The 19,455-nt window shown below is 45.7% G+C and overlaps 1 protein-coding gene across 1 annotated transcript in view; it reads right to left on the bottom strand.

Annotated features, from left to right (window-relative positions):
• The window catches only part of CPA2 (carboxypeptidase A2), a 21,618-nt gene extending 3,262 nt beyond the window's left edge, over nt 1-18,356 (bottom strand). Inside the window, exons 1-10 of the mRNA XM_021699373.1 lie at nt 18,292-18,356; nt 16,145-16,226; nt 14,919-15,053; nt 14,233-14,328; nt 11,508-11,609; nt 9,311-9,409; nt 7,882-7,992; nt 6,666-6,756; nt 4,884-5,083; nt 2,714-2,798 (exon numbers count right to left, since the gene is read on the bottom strand). Coding sequence (XP_021555048.1) covers nt 2,714-2,798; nt 4,884-5,083; nt 6,666-6,756; nt 7,882-7,992; nt 9,311-9,409; nt 11,508-11,609; nt 14,233-14,328; nt 14,919-15,053; nt 16,145-16,226; nt 18,292-18,356 — 1,066 coding nt within the window. The remainder of the gene's footprint in view (nt 1-2,713; nt 2,799-4,883; nt 5,084-6,665; nt 6,757-7,881; nt 7,993-9,310; nt 9,410-11,507; nt 11,610-14,232; nt 14,329-14,918; nt 15,054-16,144; nt 16,227-18,291) is intronic.
• Between the last annotated feature and the right edge of the window lie 1,099 nt (nt 18,357-19,455).

The raw sequence follows: 19,455 nt of genomic DNA, 5'->3' as shown, positions 1-19,455 counted from the left end.
AAAAAAAAAAAAAAAAAAAAAAACAGAAAAGAAAAACCATAATCGGGGGGTGGAGAAACTTTCACGATCAGTTTTTGGATTTCCATCAATTGTCCTAGATATGCTAAGTGAACTCTTGCTCCTTCGCTCTCCAAGACTACCATTAAGAAAAGTGTGACTAGGGGCGCCTGGGTGGCTCAGCCGTTAAGCATCTGCCTTCGGCTCAGGTCATGATCCCAGGGTCCTGGGATCGAGCCCCGCATCGTGCTCCCTGCTCAGCGGGAAGCCTCTTCTCCCTCTCCCACTCTCCCTGCTAGTGTTCCCTCTCTTGCTGTCTCTGTCAAATAAATAAAATCTAAGAAAAGGAAAGAAAAGAAAAGCTTGACTAACAAGCGTGCCTTCCCTTAGATTCCCAGCACCACCCTCGTACACGTAGCTGGGCTGGCACCTCCAGCCTGTCTGCAGGCTTGCTCCTCTGAGTCGAGCCTGATCTACCCACCTCTGCTTGACTCCTTCTTGTTCCTCTTCTCCCCTACTCTGAAGTATCACTGCCTTGCTCATTTCTTCCCTCTCCTGGATCTTCCACCTCTCCCTCCCTATTGGTCCTTTTCCCACAGCCAATAAATAAGTCTCTCATCTCAGAAAAGAAACCCTCCATTTCTCTCTCCTTCCCTTCTCATCTGGGCTCCTCCAAAGAGCAGTCCACACACCAGACCTCCGCGCTCCCCCATCCCCTGTGCTCCTCCAGTGACCCTCACCATGCTTCTGAAACCTTCTGGGTACGGTCACCAATAAGCTCGTCATAAAAATCCAGTGGTAAATATTCTATCCTTGTCATAATTGACCTTCTCATAGCCTTTCATCATTGTTAACCCCTGCCTCCTTTCCGCCGACTGCTCCCCCCCACCAGCTTCTGAAACACAGGCTTCTTGGCCCCTCTGCCCAGCCCCGCTGTGTGGCCCTCCCTCACAAACCCCCTCTGCTGTCTGACAGCTTGCTTCCCTCCTCCATCCAGGGCTCTTCCCGCTCCAGGTGATGTCCTTGCTCTCCCGTTCCAACCATCCTCTCTATGTCAACCACTCTTAAGTCTCTCTCTCCACAGAAGCCCAGAGCCGTGTGGCCCAAAGCCTATGGGACATCCCCACTCGAAAACACTACAGTTATCTCAGCCTCAACTTGCCCAGAACTGAACTCATTCTCTCTCCAACCCCACCCCGTCTTTCACCTTCCTGGAGGTCTCCCTCTATTAATGGCCCCGTTCAATGACCTTTGGTGAGAAACTCTCAACATCTAATGACTGACCAAAGCCTTTTGGTTTTCCTTGCTTCATGTCTCCCTAGGTCCTCCATGGCACTGCTCTAGCGTGGACCACCACTTCCCCCTGAACAAGTCCTACTCTTCCTGTGGGAATTTCCTACTTCCAGCCTATCACACTCCATCCTCCCCATGGTAGCTAGTGTGTTTTATTTAAAACACGGTACCTCAACACACTCACTCCCTGCTGAAAACTCTCCAATGGCTTCTAGAATCCTTTGGGTTAAGACTTAAACTCCTTAACATGGCACCCAAAAACCTGAACCCCCACTCCCCTTGTTCCCACCTTCTTCCAGCGGTTCCAAACCTCCTTGTGGTTCGCAGAGTCCATCATGCAGTTTCTTACTTCTGTGCCTTTGCCCGTGCTGTTCAAGAGCCAGAATGGCCCATTCTTTTCCCCTCCTCTAGCTATTTGGTGAGCAGCCATCAAAATCCTGCCCTCTTCCGTATGTAGCTTTTCCTGATTCTGCCACTGTTTAATCCTCCCAACTTTCTAACACTTTTGTATCACATCTAGCCTACTACTGCACACAGCATACTGAGGTTCATTTGTCTTCCTGTTTGTCTCCCACATTAAACAGTGAGTTTCCTGTGGGTTCTCTATGTCCGTAGTACTTGGCATAATGATTAGCACATAGTAGAGGCTTAATAAAAGTATGCTGAACAGAGTGCGTGCCTGTAAGAGGTATTTGTTTCCAAAGGGTCCATGGGCATGGGAGTACAGGGAGACTCCTGAACATTCAACTGTGGGCTCTTGAGTTTCTGGGTTTGCCCATAAGCAAGTGGGGAGATTCCTTTGCGGGACTCAGACTCTGCACGGGTGCATTAGGATTTCACACAGCACTGCAGCTGTTTCTTGTTTCTATCCCAGTCCACCGTGGGAGAGGGGAGTCTCAGAAAGTCTGACAGCAGGCTCCCCAGCTTTACTCCTGACATTAGCAGTATTCCTGATTTACCTCCCCTTTGTCTCCCCAAATTCTACATGCACAAATGGCTGCAACAGAGTCTATCCACTGAAATATCTGGGTCCTTTTAAAGAGTTGCCCCCATTCTGTCCCCACAACCCAGTCCACGGCATTACTCAGGGTGTAAACCCCTCTGAGCCAAGAAAGGAATAATTAATAAAAGTGATGACTTAGGGCCAAGTCTTGACAAAAGCTTATCTTTAGGCAAAGAGATTCCACATAATGAGAGTGAGCTGGAAGGATCAGGACAAGCAGAGAGCAACGCACATAGCTCAAATATTTAGGAAGCTCTTTGTTCCGGATATCACATAGTACCTTGTTGGGGGAAACCGGGCAGGGCTGGGCGCCACACACAAAGACCTAACCATTTCACATCAGGGCACTGAAAGGCTCTGGCCCAAAATCACATGGTGCCCGCTTAGTGGGTCATTTGTAAAAACACATTAGATACTTACAGATGACTGAGCAGATAGGTCCCACTTTGTACTTGGTGCCGTGCAGGCTGGCCAGAGCCTGGGCAGCCTTTTTGGCCACTTCATTCTAGAGTGAGAGAACCAAGGAAAGGTAGATGGATAACACTTGCTTCTTGAAGATCAAATGCCCAAGGGCAGAATGTAGAATCGGGCCGTCTGATTAACTGGACTCTCCGGTTAACTCAGGCTTAAACACAACACCCTTTCGTTTCAGTCATTTTCACTGAGAAGCAAACACTAGTTCACTTCTGTTGGCTTCGAAAATACAACACACAGACCTTCATTGTTTATTTCATCAGCCAGGTGTTTGCAATAAATACACCAGGGTCATTATTTTGCCACCACCCCTCCTTGTTCAGGGGTGTAGGCGGAAATAGGGTGGGAGTAAGGGGCTAAAGAGAATACGTACTGACCCCATGATGTACCTGGGAAGTTGATTTTTTTTTTTTTTTTTTTTTTTTTGCTAGATCCCTACATTGGCTTACCTCCTTATGATTGTCTCTTTTTCCAAGAAGTAGAGCTCAGCAAAATATTTTCCATTATTTGAGGGTTCCAATTTTGACTGATTGGGGCTTTACTGTCCTTGCTAGGGATAAATGTAAGGTCTTGAACTTGGGTCCAGGAAAACAACTGTACAATTACCAGATGGGGGAACCTGGCTCGGCAGAATCCTCAGAGAGCCTGGGGGTTTCAGTTGTCAATGAGCCCAACATGAGTCAACGGCACGGTGCTACTGCCAAAAAACTAATGTGACCCTCAACTGTTTAAGCAGAAGTGCACGGTCTGGAGGAGGGCAGCTATGGTCACGCTCTGCTCTGCGCTGGTTAACCCACAAGTTTTATGTTCACTTCTGGGAGCTACCCTTGAAGAACAGAGATGATCCAAAGCATGTTCAGAAAATAGCAAACCAGAATGGTGAGGGAACTTGGGGCCATATTATGAGTGCTTGAATGAGCTGTGGGTATGGAGTAGGGATACGGAAAAACCTAGCAGAACCAGGTTACTGGTCTTCAAGTGATTAATGGATTTGCTTCTTTTCAAAGACAGCAAGATGATAAACCAGGGCTGGCAGGTAAAAACCATAAGGAGAAGGTTTGGGCTCTCTATGAGGAAGAACTCAAAAAATCAAATCTGCTCCAACACGGAACAGAATCCCTTGGGAGGCAGAAAACTGTCCAAACACAGGCTGGATGACTATGTGGCAGAGATATGAGCACCCAGTTCGGATAATTTAAGGTCATCTAGGTCTACTAAAAGTACCTTTTAGGTTCTTTTCAATCCTAAGGTTCTTTTTCCCTTGATTTGGCCTTGAGTGGTAATACTCACCAACAAAACCCTGAAAACTGCCCTACAGGGCTAAAATCCAATGGATGAGATGAAAGATACACCCGAATAGGAATAATTTGTTGCATTTCTGCCAGGAGCTGCTGACAATAACATATTTGAAAGTAAATTGACCAAAAGGTCCCATCTCAGGGTTTATCTCTAACATATGGCTCTCAAAAATCAAGCCTAAAAGCCAAATTGGGAGTATCTGCACGTTCTCTTCAGCTGGGGATAGCTCTTGCTCAACTGTAAAGTAGCCCCCTGAGATGTCACCATCTGACTTAAGGCTGCCATCAGTTTGCTCATTCCTGAAACAGGAAAGATGATAGAAGGTAGCAAGTTAGGGAAGGGAGTGTCTAATGCCCAACATCACACACCTGTGCAGCATGATGGCAGGTCACAGAGTGAAAAAGCACCAGGAGGCTATGAGGCAAAGAGCTGGGAGACAGTACTGTTTAGCATCCAGCATCTGACAGCATCTGACTACAAATCTAAGAGCCTCACGTCCAAATTCAAGTGTTTATTTCCTAAGCAGCAGAAAGCGCATCCTGGGAATTTATGGTCAAATTGAGGCTCCTGCTCATCTAGATTAAGGCAACAGTAATTTCATGAATTCTATTTCCCAAGGAAACTTAATTTGGGAAAGTCCACAACCAGTCTTTCAAACCTCTGCCTGTATCACAATCTTCTCAGTGGTTGGACCTATTCATCTTTGTAACCTGTCACTAATACACCCCCATCTCAGTACCCGACTTTATGACTGAAACTTACTTGTCCACACAATAGACCTTTGTGGCTGAGCTGAAATGACATTTTGGAAACTTACCAGTTCATCAAAGTTATCTGACTTGGTACATGTATACCCATAGGGGAACATCAGCAGCTGGGAATAGCTGTGGAGGGTAATGAAGGCCTTGATCCTCCCGTGACTCTTGATGAAGTCCACTATGGATTTCACTTCAACTTCAGAGTTGGCATGGGGTCCATGGTAGGAATCAGAGCAAGGATTGCTGCTGGCTCCAGGTCCTGATGGGATGCAGAAGAAGCCCAGTAGAAACAGTAAGCTTCAAGGAGATGCTGTGTGGATACATTTACCGTGCATCACTAAGTTCCTCCTCAGGAAGTCAGCAAGACTGTCCCTGTATTAGGTGGAGGTGCTATCTAAGGGCACAGGAGGCCAAACTGAAGTGATTCTGGACGCATCCTCTCTTCTTTAGAAAGATGGTTCCTCTATATGGCAGAAAGAGCTATCAAATTAGATCATCTCCTCTCTGTGGGAGTTGTTGGAAGGAAAGCTAGATTTAACATTATGGATGGAATTCCTGCATTGGGTGGGAGTTGAGCAAGCTCTTTTTCTGGGATTTCTTCCAATTCTTAGCGTCCAAGAGTAGAAGATTCTATGCACTGTACTTCTAAATCACAAAGCCACAAATGCAAGGAACCTCTGACACCCTTTCTGCAGTGAGGAAAGCACAACTGCACTTGACAACAAGGCCACCTTCGGCCTTGATTTTCTCAGCAACTGGAGTTACTCGTGACCACTAAAGTGGTCCACTGTGGCCTGGCCAGGGCTCCGAATGCTAGAGAAACTTCGAGGGGATCAGGAGGGGCTGGGACTCCCCAGGGTCTCTAAATGATATAGACAAAGTATAAATACAACCTGTCACTTTATTTCAAGATTATTTAATAAGAACCATAATATTTCAGGAAAAAAATACCTGACATTGAATTCCTGGGCATTGTTCAGTATTTTGGATCTGATGCTTTGATTTTTTTGTTTTTTCCTACGCTAAAAAAAACCATTATAAAAGCGATGAATGAACTTGCCACTCATCCATATCCTGTCACAATTCCTGAGTGGGTCTTTTCTTGGTTCAATAACTCTCATTAATTCATTTGTCTTACAAATAGTTAGTGATTGCCTTCTATGTTCCGGACACTGTACTAGGTGTTAGCGACAGTGCAGTGAAAGACAGTTTCTAACCTCACTGTGACCAGACCTAGTGAGGAAAAAACAAACAAATTGCAGTTCTGTGATTAGAGAAACACAGGAGTTTTAACTGGTCCCTAAAACCATAAAGGAGCCCCCCAACCAGGCTGCCACTGAACCCCAAAAAATTAGAGCCACAAGTCAACAAAACCCGAGCAGCAAGCCAATATTTTCTCTTTGAATCTGTTTCGAAAATCAATTTCTTAATCCTATTTGTACTTCTTTTTAGTTTTCTTTCTCGAAACATCCAGAGATGATGTAATGCTTCTCCTCTGAATAGATCCTAACCCCCTCTAGTGGTTGGTTCAGGCCTTCCTGAGTGAGGCCTCCCGCCATTGCGCCAAGTCTTGCTCTGAAAACTCAGAAGCGAAGCCGAGCTGGGCTACAGCTTGTGGGAAAACTAAGATGTGAGACAAAATATATTCAATGCTGCTCAGAGATCTGTGACAGCGCTACGCGCCTGTGAAGGGAATTTACTTAAGTGTTTTTCAAATAGGTTTTTAAATGGCTTCAATCCTGAATGGGCTTAGCAGGCTGACAGCACTGCAGAACCCTGCAAAAATAGCTAGTTGGCCAGACAACTTCGGGCCATCCCTGGGGGCAAGTCCCTGTGCTCACCTCCAAAACCTGCGTCCCAATTCCGGTTAGGATCAACACCAACACAGGAGCTTCCTGATACCTTGGACCGGGTCTTCCGCCACATACGATTCTTTAAAATCCAACCGAAAGGTAAGACAGGAAAAAAAAAAATGACGGTCACTCGACCTGATGAGAAGGTCCCTTTAGAATCCTGTTCATTTTCCTTGCTCCCTCCTGGGAAGGCCCCTTTGGAATTACACTAATTTCCCTGGCCCACAAAGGTGTCAAACAGTCCTCCTGTGGGGTTCTGCGAGGAGCTTCTTGGTCATCTCACCAAAATGAGAAGTAAATAATCCCCCATCTCCTCAAATCAATACCTGGCAAACCATTTTCCATAGGACACCAGTTCTATTCAGTGTTATCAATAATAAAAAATAACAACAACAACAAAAAGTGGGGAGAGAGCAAGAGTTCTGTGATAGAATATTTCAGGAAAATATAGAGCTAAATTCACTAAGGTACTTCAGCACTTCTAAGAGTTTTTTAATGCTTTCGTGTTTTTTTCTGCCGCTCCAGGAGAGGGATACGGTGGGCGGTACTTCCCAAACTTGACTGTGCAGCCCTCTATTCATAGGATATCTCATGAGGTGAGTACTAGTATTTGTACAAGTTCTTTTTGAACACACGTTGAAAAACACTAGCGTAGTCAGCTCTCTCCAAAAATAAACTTGAAGCTCTGATTCACTTTGAATATATGTGGGGTCACAGTTGCCACAATGGGGTTCTGTAATAAGATTTTAAAGGGGGAAAAAATCTACGTAACTCCTTTTAGTGATATTACAGAGGATTTCTTCTACAGATTGTAAGTAAAATGCTAAATGCATTGTACTGCCTACCCAAATCCTACTGCAATCTAATTGTCAGCAGGTAACATCCGCCTCCTCTTTGCCATCAATCCCACCACAAAAAACGCAGAGAGAATTGGAACAAATCTCCTAGGTGACTCACAGTGAACACTGAGCTCTAATAGCCCAGCCTAACAGCTGAAATGGGCTCTGACCGAGGCAATGTGTAAAGACATCGTGTGTCAGAATAAGAGGTGATTATAAACTCCACTATATGCCTCAATTCAGGGCCACTACTGAGAAATTACGCATTCCGCTTCTGGTAAACCAAGAACAGAAAGGTTACTTTTGTTTTTTAAGTTCCTACACATCTCTGTAAATTCTTGTTGAAGAAAAAGGTCCAGGCTTACTCTGGTTTGAGAGAACACATATCCATCGGGATTTGTGACCGGCAGCAGGAAGATATCCATCGCGTCCAAAATGGAGGTGATGGATGGATCATTTCCATAATCAGAGGCAATCTGAGCAGAGACAACACAGACATCAATTTCACACTCCCCTTTCACGGGGGAACACAGGATGGAATATTAAGGCAATGTGTTTTTTTTCAGACATGAACTAGATACCACTGCTGGTCAATGAGAGCCTGCCAGGACTACAGCCCAGTCTCCTGCGATGCTCATGTGTTTAATATGCCAGCATCTATACTTTTATTTCCAGTCAGAATAACCTACTTAAGTAAAACTCAGATATCACTTATCCATTCTCTCTCAAAAGTAGAATTCTTTCTATTCATTCCGAGGAAGCATTTTGCAATGGTATATTGTGGCTTATAGGGATCTGTGAACCAAAGACATTTTTTCAGTTTTCCTTCATCATCACACAGACTAGCTTTCCAAAAGTACTCATGACAAACAACAGATTACTTAAATGTGTAGAGACTTTTCTGAAGATACAGAGGATCAGTTAAATTCCATTTGGGGAATTAAATATCTACTTGCGATCAATTGCAGTGGAGCTGAAGTTTCTGCTGGATTAAAATTTATTCATTTCCTGTGCTCAGCCATCCTAAGGCATTATTATTCAACTGTTAAATATCCATTTCATAATACCCTAAAGGTAACTGCATTTTAATTGAAGGGAAAAATGTATCAGTCGGTATACACGTGGTTGCACATGCTTGAATGATCTGATGTGGATTGATTTCCTTTGCTCATGAATTAACATTCTGATTTATAGCGTGTCATTTTTGAATTACTTAAGCAATACCAGACTAGGCCACACCCAGCCCACTGTCCTGACTCTTAATTCCAATGAACGTGTGGAGGAAAGGTATCGCGACACTGACTTCAAAATCAGATTTGGAACATTTTCAGAAAAACCCAAAAACCCTTAACTAATTTCACTTTGGATCTATGGGGCAAAGTAAACTCTTCTAGCACCTGTTTATATTTTCCATCTGAGCCCCTTTGGTGATTTTATAGATTTCTAGCACATCGTCCCTCAGCCCTCAGGGCCCGAGGCAGCAACGCAATTTTTCTCGAGCCTGTTCTTATGCTGAAATCTGACTCCTGGGGTCCTTACTTAGCACCCTCTCAATCTCTTCTGGCTGTGCCTATTAACAGAGCACACAGTGGCCGGCAGGCCCGGGCACAGTGCCAATGTGCTAGCTGGGGCAATACCACAATCCCCAAAAAGGTTGAACGGGCCTATTTGCTGCCGGTGCAAAGAAAAGCTCGCTGAGAGCATCAGCCGTGAGGACCACAAAGAGCACTGCGTGATTAGGTGGGGCCTAACCCCAGAAAGTCAAAATAATCGAGGAATTATAGGAAAAATGACCTTATTTGCTGTCCACAGTGCAGTAGCTTGCGTAACCCACTCGCGAGCATGGATCCCGGCGTCCAGCCAGATGGCTGGCTTGTCTCCTCCGGTGCTGAACTGTAAAACAGTGTGGAAATGTGCAGAACTCCACTGCTGCAGGCTCCTGTCCCCGATCTTTTCCCCTGGGGCCTTGTCTGTCCCTCGTTCTGTACTTGATGTGATTGAGAGAGAAGGAGGAGGTGTAGACAGAGATGCTGTCGATTAACTCTTATTTCACGTGATTTTTCTGATCCCCTGCTTTTAATAGAAGTTTAAATGCAGGCTAACAAGAAGGCATAGACTTTTTCTCCTGTGATGTCTGTAAAAACTCATTGCAGATAATGTAATGACATGAAATCATTTGTTGTAAATTTTACAAGACAGGTTACAGAATAGTATGATGCCTTTTTGATTCTCTTAAAAGGCTAGTTCATGTATGTACGTTTATATATGTACACACACAAACATATGAGACAAAGGAAGAGGGGAGGAAGGGAGAAATAGCAAGATGTATTACAACAAAATATTAACAGCTATCACCCCATAGCCGTGGAACTCGGGGATGTTTTTCCTTTTTTGTTTCTCTATTTTCCAATTTTTGAATCATTGTGTTATTTTTGTAATAAAAACACTTGTGATAACCTTTTGAGTCCTTCATTAAAACAGCATGGTAGGCTCTGGAGGTGTTTTCCAGAGTTTAAATTTTATGATCTAAGTGTCTCAGTTTTATTTGGAAGAGTGGCTTTGCCAATTGGATCAGTAAATGGGGAGGAAAAGATTATTTTTGCACCATCAACTTCTATCTCTGCGCTGCATTCTAAACATAGCAGATAAGGTAAATGAGAAATGCAAATCCTTGCTAAAAATTACATTTCATGGGCTTCGAGAGTTTTAGTTATAAGTGTTTCATGTCTTTTCCTCCAAAGGGCTCAATTGTAGAAAGTGGGGAACTTTCAAAAATCACATAACATCCTCACCCACGAACTACCCTAGAGAAGAGAAGGCCAGGACAATCCGAGGGGGAGGAGAATCTGGGATTTCCTGGCCCAACGGGAGGAGAAACAGGGAAGAGGGGAAAAAAATGTTTTTTAAGAAGGTAGTAAATATTAGCAAATGTACCACGGTGTCATAAAGTAGGCAAACCACTTCTCTCAAGCCTGCTTCGGGAGAAACACTCTGGAGAAATCCATCTGTCCCAATGAGTCCGTTGGTTCTCAGCCATAACATTACCAAATTTAGTAGGGAGTTGTGACATTATCGCTCTCTCCTTTTTTTTTCGCCCGCTTTCACAAACTCTTTCTAGGAAACCTGGTAAATAAATTTCACTTTTTCGGGGCAAAGTAAAAAAGCTTGAAACTGTCAGCACTAAGACGGTAAGAGGTTACAGGTTGGAGTAAAACCCTAACCTTTTTCAAACTAGCAAACAAATGCCTTGGTTTTCTGGGCATTTGCCTGTGCAGTTCAGTTGCCCTGTCATCCTCCCGCACACTGCAGGGACGCTTCTGTTTTCAAATGCAGCTCAGGCAAGTACGTGGCGCCTTTTTTTTTAATCCCTTGGTTTAAAAAAGAGAGAGGGAAAAGAAAAGGGAAACAAAGTATAGAACTCCTACCTTGATTAATTACAGAATACCTCCCCCATCCCCCGTGCCTGCTCACCCTGAGGCCCGCACCCCCACGTCCATCTCCCCTCTCACCCCGGGGCCCGCACCACCTCCCCCAAAGCCCCCACCTCACGGCGGACCACCATCCCCATACCTCCCTCACCCTGGGGCCCTCGTCATTTCCTCCATCGCCCCCCTTCGCCCTGGGACCCCCGTCACCTCCTCCATCCGCCCCCCTCGCCCTGGGGCCCGCACCGCCTCCCCCTTCCTCTGTTCCTATTGGCGCGTTCGCCTCTGGTTCCCCGCGAGCGAATCTATCAAGATGAGAGCATTAATTCACTCCTGCAGACCTGCGTCAGCTTGCGCAGGAAAGAGAAAAAGAAAAAGAAAGGGGGGTGGCGGTAGTGGGGAGGTGGATACTCAAAACCAGCAAGGACCGGTTAGAAGGAGAAAAGGGAAGGGGAAAAAAAAAAAAGAGGAACTGCTCTGCAGGCAGAGCCGGGACTGACGGCCCGCCTGGGAGCGGCGAGATTCTAGAAACCTCGGGAGGAAAACCCGCAGCTGCACCTGTGTACCTTGAGCACGTTCATGGGCCGCTTTTCAAAAGAATGGCCAATATTCACTTTGCTCACTAGACCCGGGTGCTGAGCAACGATGTTATCCATTTCTTGGGAAATCTGAAATGTGTAAGAATAAGTAGACATTTGCAAATGAATGATGTGATGCAGCCATTAGTGACTTTTCTCCCGCCTCCATTTCCATTTCCTCCGGGAGCGGAGAGGGCAGCGCGGCAGATGCTGCGGGATTGAGGGCGTTGGACACAAAGCGAAGACATGATGAGTCACCGGGCGTCCGCCGGGGTGGGAAAGGGGGAAGCCATTTTGTGGCGGCGGAGCCGGCTCGTTCCGGCTTTGTGCTTCCGACAAAATGGCACTTCCCTGGCTTGCCTGTGGCTTTCCTCATGCCCGCTCGGAGGGGCAGCTTCCCCGGCCACAAAGCTGCTCGCCCTCACTAGCAGAGGGACACGCATGGCAGGGGCACCCCCAAAAAAAGGTGGACTTGGAGGCCGGCGCTACAGAAGGCAGCGGGGCTGGTTCGGGCCGGGGGCGACAGGGCGCTGGCCTCTGAGGCACTTCCGTCACCAGCTCCCTGGGCTCCTACTTGGAGGCTGATGGAAACGCTGTGCAGCCGGGGCACCCAAGCTGGGTCCGTGGCTGGGACTGAGACGTGCCTGGGCGAGTCTGGGAGTGCCCCGCGTGCAGACGGCCTCTCCGGCCGCTGCCGGCGCTTCCGCCCCGACGACACGGACACCACTTTGTGAGGCCAGGCGAAGGAGCGAGCGAGCCCGCGAGCCTCTCACTTTCTTCACGCCCTTTACCCCTCATTCTTTGTACTGGTTCACAATCCTTTAGCTGAAACCCATAGGGGCCATACATAGTTCAGATTAAGAAAAAAAAAAATTTTTTTTTTAGAAAGGTCGGAGGAAGGGGGCGCCTAGGGGGCTCAGTGGGTTAAGCGCCTGCCTTGGGCTCAGGTCGTAATCCCGGGGTCCTGGGATCGAGCCTCGCCTTGGGCTCCCGGCTCCGCGGGGAGCCTGCTTCTGCCTCTCCCACTGCCTGCCGCTGCCCCTACTTGTGCTCTCTCTCTCTCTCCCTTTCTCTGTCAAGTAAATAAAAATCTCAAAAAAGAAAAAAAAGGTTGGAGGAAGCCTATATTGTATATTATACATGGGGCATTGCTCCATATTTGGAGACATTAATATATCTGGCAGTGAGGGGCGCCTGGGTGGCTCAGTCGTTAAGCGTCTGCCTTCAGCTCAGGTCATGATCCCAGTGTCCTGGGATCCAGCCCCGCATCCGGCTCCCTGCTCCGCGGGAAGCCTGCTTCTCCCCTTTCCCACTCCCCCTGCTTGTGTTCCCTCTCTCGCTGTGTCTCTCTCTCTGTCAAATAAATAAATAAATAATCTTAAAAATATAGGGCGCCTGGGTGGCTCAGTCCTTAAGCATCTGCCTTCCGCTCAGGTCATGATCCCAGGGTCCTGGGATCGAGTCCCACGTCGGGCCCCCTGCTCAGTGGGGAGCCTGCTTCTCCCTCTCCCACTCCCCCTGCTTGTGTTCCTTCTCTCGCTGTCTCTCTCCCTCTGTTGAAAAATAAATAAAATCTTAAAAAAAAAAAAATATATATATATATATATATATATATATATTTCTGGCAGTGAAACAAATGAGTAGCAAGTCAGTTCAGGTCAGAGTTTGCCCCCAGATGAGTTTAGGTCAGGTCAGCTTTTGCCACCAAATCAGTCAGGGGGAAAAATGAGTTTCAGACTTCTCTGCATTTAGAATTGATAGTTTAGGGGATGAGTACCCACCAGATTCCTCCTCTCTGGCTCTGTGCTACTCCCCCACCTCTCCCTGTTATCCTCCAACCCCCATCTCTTCATCCTCTCCCCTCCATTCGCCCACTCCACATTTAGGCAAATGGACCCCTGTGAACCCCAAGAAAAGCTCTGTGTCACAAAGAGGCAAGTACAGCCCTGCCCAGATGTGTGGGTGGCAGTGTGTGACCTAGCTGGAGGAAGGGAGCAGTCTTCACAGCAACAAAACTCCAGAGAAACAGCAGAGACCTCATAAGACTTTGCTACTACTAGGTCTGGGAGTGTTGGTCAGGTTGGGAGACCCAATCCTCAGCAGAAAGTCAGAGGTGTCAGGGTCTCCCCCGATTCCATCATCAATGGCAGCCAGGAAGCACAGTTCTCAAGTGGCTTCGGGGGCATCACAGGTCAGAAATGGGCAGAAGGGCCTTGAGGGGAGAGGCTCATGAGCAGGAGAGACTGTTTGTGTTCACTTAAGACACTCCTAGACAGGGGCGCCTGGGTGGCTCAGTCGTTGGGCATCTGCCTTCAGCTCCAGTCGTGATCCTGGGGTCCTGGGATCGAGCCCCGCATCAGGCTCCCTACTCGGTGGGAAGTCTGCTTCTCCCTCTCCCACTCCCCCTGCTTGTGTTCCCTCTCTCGCTGTGTCTCTCTCTGTCAAATAAATAAATAAGATCTTTTTAAAAAAAAAAAAAAGACACTCCTAGACAATTTCAAATAATGGAATGGCTCCTGGGATGGGCAAGTGGGCTTCAGGGTCCTGCCTTAAAGCTTTGACACTGATACTGGCTGTGAGATCCTAGAGAAAATTGGAGAAGCTAGGAAATCATAGGAGAATACTCCCCATTAAATCACCAGGGAGAAGTAAAAGCCTTGTCATCAGAGGAGAAAACGGCCTATTCCTCCGATGTTCATTTGGAAACACCTACCTCTTGCAAAGTATGATAAGCCTCAAAGTTGAAGTTACCATCCTGTTGTCTTCTCTGATTAAGTAACATTTCTTCCTTCTCTTTGTCCAACAGAACCTAAGATGAACCAGTCACACCTATGATCAGTTCATAGCAATCCATTTGCATCTACAATTGTGAGGGAAATGCCAACACTCAGGTCCCCAGACCCAAGCATCCTCTTCCTGTCATACAGGCTCTGGGGTCATGCCTTTCCCTTATTCTGGCAGCATCCTGAAAGGGGATGAGGCGCTAACAGGACTTCTGGCCAGCCAGACGCGGCAAATATAGGATGACAGTTAGTCCCGTGGTTGTGTTATAGCTCTCCTACCTTTCTGGGAACCCAGGGCCCAAGCCAACCCCCAATTAAAAACTAAATGAATAAGGTTTTACTTTTACTTAAACGAACACCCCTTCAGTTTGTACTTGATATTTCTGCCAGAGATTCTGTTTTGCCCTTTCCCTTAAGATTTTTAGTACCATATTCCACTTATGCCAAATGCAAAAGGGAGCGGGTCAGTGTCAGGGGGAGCCCAGATTGCAGGAAGGCCCCAGTGGCACCCACAGGTCCTTTTCCCTGGCAGAGGGTACCCAAGGAGAAAAAAGGATGGATTGTCAGTTCATGTAGACCAGCAAGACTCTGGAAGGATGGTCGATGGGATAATTACCTGAATATCTTCAATCATGGTGGAATGAGCAATTCCCTGGGACTCCAAGAAAACTTTGACTGCCTGGACGTTCACAAAAGGAATTCGGACATAGGTTTTCTCCCCTGGGATCGTGGATGATTTCCAAAAATCAAGCTGGAAGGGGTAAAAGGCCGAGGCAATAAGTGGGTCATTCCAGGGAAATGGACAGGTTTCCAGAAATCAATTTATATCTATTTTACCAGCCTGCAAGACTGGAATCATTGTAGAATCACTGATATTGCAAGAGGGTTTTTAAATATCCAAGCAGGGGCCTCTGTGTCATATTGTTTGTCCCCCCTATGGTTAGATATTAAAACTGGCAGAAGGCAAAGATTATTTAAAACTATGGCAGTTTTTTTTTTAACAGTTGACATTCAAGCAATCCAATTCATTTCATAACAACATTAATACTGTAAATTATTTTAGGATGGAAATAATGCATTAAAGCTGTTCAGCAGGGGCGCCTGGGTGGCTCAGTTGGTTAAGCGACTGCCTTCGGCTCAGGTCATGATCCTGGAGTCCCGGGATCGAGTCCCACATCGGGCTTCCTGCTCAGTGGGGGGTCTGCTTCTCCCTCTGACCCTCTTCCCTCTTGTGCTCTCTGTCTCTCATTCTCTCTCTCAAATAAATAAATAAAATCTTAAAAAAAAAAAAAAGGCTGTTCAGCAATTTTTCTCTTTTTTTCAAGATTTTATTTATTTATTTGATAGAGACAGTGACAGAGATAGCGAGAGAGAGCACAAGCAGGGTGAGCGGCAGGCAGAGGCAAAGGGAGAAGCAGGCTCCCCGCTGAGCAGGGAGCCCGACGTAGAGCTCAAACCCAGGACCCTGGGATCACAACCCAAGCCAAAGGCAGACACTTAACCAACTGAGCCACCCAGGCGCCCCTGTTCAGCAATTTTTCAAAGTAACTTTCACAATTGATCTCTCTTTTCACTCTTATGATAAACCTGTGAAATAGAAGAATGATATATTTATCCTCATTATACTGAATGGGATAATGAGACACAGGGAATGTAGGTGACTTCCCCAGTGTCACAGAGTCGAAACTAGAGCCCAAGCTTTCCGTATCCCAGCTCCATGAGTTAGCGTTCCACACTATGTCAGAGAAGATGAGATCCAATCCAAAGTGAGAGATCCCAATCATCGTGTCTAACTGTGGAGTAGTCTCTTTGGCAAACAGAAGCTCCCTCTAGGATAGATACCCGAAGATGTTCTTCAGCTTCCAATTCCACCAGATGTTTTACTTGTTCTTCATTCCTTGGTGAGATCTCAAGAACCTGGTCCCTAAGAATATTAACCACAGACATGATCTTAAAAGCAAAGCCTGGACGCTCTTTCCTGTTGCTTTCTGCTCCTGTTACTCTCTGCATGTAGGAGGTTAATGGAGCAGTCAATAATCTCTTTGACAATTGAGAAACTAATAAATTGTATACTGACCCACTTCCCCAGAATGAGGACTTGGTAGAATGGCTTTACTTCCCCCCAAGGAAATGGTATCTAGATAATAATTAAGAGGTGTACCTACGCCTAGCAGGAAGCTTGCCATTAAAGTTACCTTTCCTCTAGCTAATGATTATTTATAAAATAACACCTGCTGGTCATACAGCAATAGCTTTTAAAACTTGTCTCTTCCTGCTTTTCAGAAATGAGGTGGGTTTTGTTTTTTTTTTTAAGTGGAATAATTAGGCTGGTGCTTGTAAGAGGAAATCGAATTCACATCTGAGTAGACCTAGGATGTTTTGTTGTTGTTGTTAACTGAAATGTATTAGAGTTCCATCTCCAAAACCCATTCATGTGGCCCAAGCTTGGGGTATGCCAAAGACAGCTAGGACCCTGAAAAATCATGGTGTGCTCTCCACACACACACAACCACACACACGCATATGAGGAATAAAGGATATCAAGGACACCTTGGCAGGAAAGAGAAGTTGCAAAACAAGCAAACATATATTCTTAGAAAAAAGTTGGGGAGGGCGCCTGGGTGGCTCAGTTGGTTGAGTGACTGCCTTCGGCTCAGGTCATGATCCTGGAGTCCCGGGATCGAGTCTCACGTTGGGCTCCCTGCTCAGCAGGGAGTCTGCCTCTCTCTCTGACCCTCCCCCCTCTCATGCTCTCTATCTCATTCTCTCTCTCAAATAAATAAATAAAATCTTTAAAAAAAAAAAAAGAAAAAAGTTGGGGAGTAGATCTGGATTCGTATAGCCCTTCCTTAACAATAGAGATTTCTTCTCCTCTGTCCTTTCTCCAAGTAGGCTGACTTCCTGAGTCACTGCCCTGAGCATTTGTGCAGTGGGGAAAGGATTGGTACAAAGACCCATATACAAGGACCAGAAACCAGACCTTCTGACACCAAGTGCCATGCAACTTCCAATGAACGTTAGTAAAATATCTTCAAGGCTCTTCTACCTACAAGTATCCACCTGCCCCATGATCTGAAAATGCTTCCATTTGAGTCTCATTCCTTCTGGTACAGACAGCCCAGGAGCCCTCCTTTGCAATGGGAAGGCACTGAGAAAAGTACTGCTTTGGGCTAATATTTCCTGGTGTGTGTTCTAAGGAATAGTTGCCCTTTGAGTTGCTCAGGACATTAAAAAAAGTGGGGAGGAGTTTGATGATCCAAAAAATGGGTAAATGCAGCAACCTAGATCCCTTCTTATAGATTTACAATGCACACAAATTTAGTAAAAGTCACTAGAAAGCCTATAGTTTGTTAAACCCGCTGATTTCCAAATTTATTTGACCACCCACTTCTTAAGGCCAAACTTATTTGACAACTTCCTTAATTCCCTGGAACACTCTTCAAGAAATGCTGCCTGAAGCCTTTCATAGAATCTTGAAAACAAAGTACTTTAGAGCAAAGGTGAATCCTATGATGCCACGAGAGTTGGATTTGGGCTGAAATCTACATCCTGGTCCTCCCACCTCGTGAGGTTCTGTGGCCTGGGCACTAGATCTGGAGATGGGGAGGACAAGGGCTGACATGGAGGGCGAAGCCCAGAATGGCCAGGAGGAGGTGGTGGGAGAGGAACCCATCACTTACTGAGATGCACTGAGACAATCAGCCAAGCTGCTTTATTTTCACTGACGCCCACCATCCCTACATTCAGATCATCAGGGGAGAGAGATATAAGGTATATGTGTTCAGACTTCACTTTGTTTTTTCCTTTAGATGTCATTCATCTCTTTCTTGGGTCACTCATTTCTCTTATTCCCACTATTCCCTCTCTAAATCTAAGAGAACCTCTCTGAAAATGCTGAACACTTGCACCCATTATTCTGTGACAATCCAGTGAGACCCTGTGAATCAGGTAAAAAAAAGTTCAAATAGGCACCAGAAAGCATAACTTACCCCACAAATGTTTCTCGACAGTAGATATGCCCCAGAAGGGCACCAAAAACCAGGATCAACTTCATGGTCAAGGGTGTTCCCAGAGTCCAGAATTCACGGTCACTCCTGAACTTTATTTATAGGGCCCACGGCTGAGGCTGATCTGGAGGTGGTGTAAGAACTCAAGTGAATGCCCACATGGTAAAATTCCCACCTGCATGTCAGATTCTCAAGGCTGTAAACACTCACCTGTGTGGTATCAGCAATCTGTACATTTTCCATTCCTGCAATGAGATAACAAACTTCGACAGAAAGAAAACAGAATTGCTAGAGCATACCAAGGGCGAATCATGTATTTATGATTTAGAACATAAAGTGCCACTAACTCTGACCAGTGATAGAAGCCAGATTAATAGACCTGAGGTTAAAGTCCTTTCTGGGTCTCTGACCAAACAAAAACAAAAACAAAAACAAAAACAAAAAAACTAAAAGGGTACAGCATGTCTAGTAATTTGCGAGCATCCTATCACACTCCATTAGTTTGCTCATTTGTTTATTTTTATAATGTTTACCCTGAAACACTACAATCACTCAGTCCACATCTGCTGAATCTCCCTGTAGAGGTGGCCCATTCCTGTCCTCACTCTATATTAAAACAAAACAGAAGGCCTTTTAATATTCAATTTTGGACTGTTTCTAAAGTGATCCATCTGCATTTGTACCAAATTGATGTCCTTGTTTCTGCGTTTTTTTCCCAAAATGAAAATGTCTTTCTGATTATGACAATGAAATTGCTTGTTATAGAAGGTTTGGATAAAAAGGAATATTTTATTTCACCACCAATAGTTCCTCCACCCAAAGAAAATCGTTCAGTGCATATCTTTCCAAATTTCTCTCTATGTTTTAGAGCTTTTTCTTGAAGATTAGACGATACCATGGATTCTGATTTTTAAGCAAAGGGTTTTTTAAACAAAGGTGATCTTGGGGTGCCTAGGTGGTCAGTCGTTAAGCGTCTGCCTTCAGCTCAGGTCATGATCCCAGGGTCCTGGGATCGAGCCCCACATCGGGCTCCCTGCTCAGCTCCCTGCTCTCCCTCTCCCACTCCCCCTGCTTGTGTTCCCTCTCTCGCTGTGTCTCTTTCTGTCAAATAAATTTTTTAAAATCTTAAAAAAAAAACAAAAGTGA

The sequence above is a fragment of the Neomonachus schauinslandi genome, chromosome 12 (assembly GCF_002201575.2).
Source record: "Neomonachus schauinslandi chromosome 12, ASM220157v2, whole genome shotgun sequence".
Lineage (NCBI taxonomy): Eukaryota > Metazoa > Chordata > Mammalia > Carnivora > Phocidae > Neomonachus > Neomonachus schauinslandi.
The sequence above is the reverse complement of the archived record's forward strand: the minus strand, read 5'-3'. Positions and strand labels throughout refer to the sequence as shown.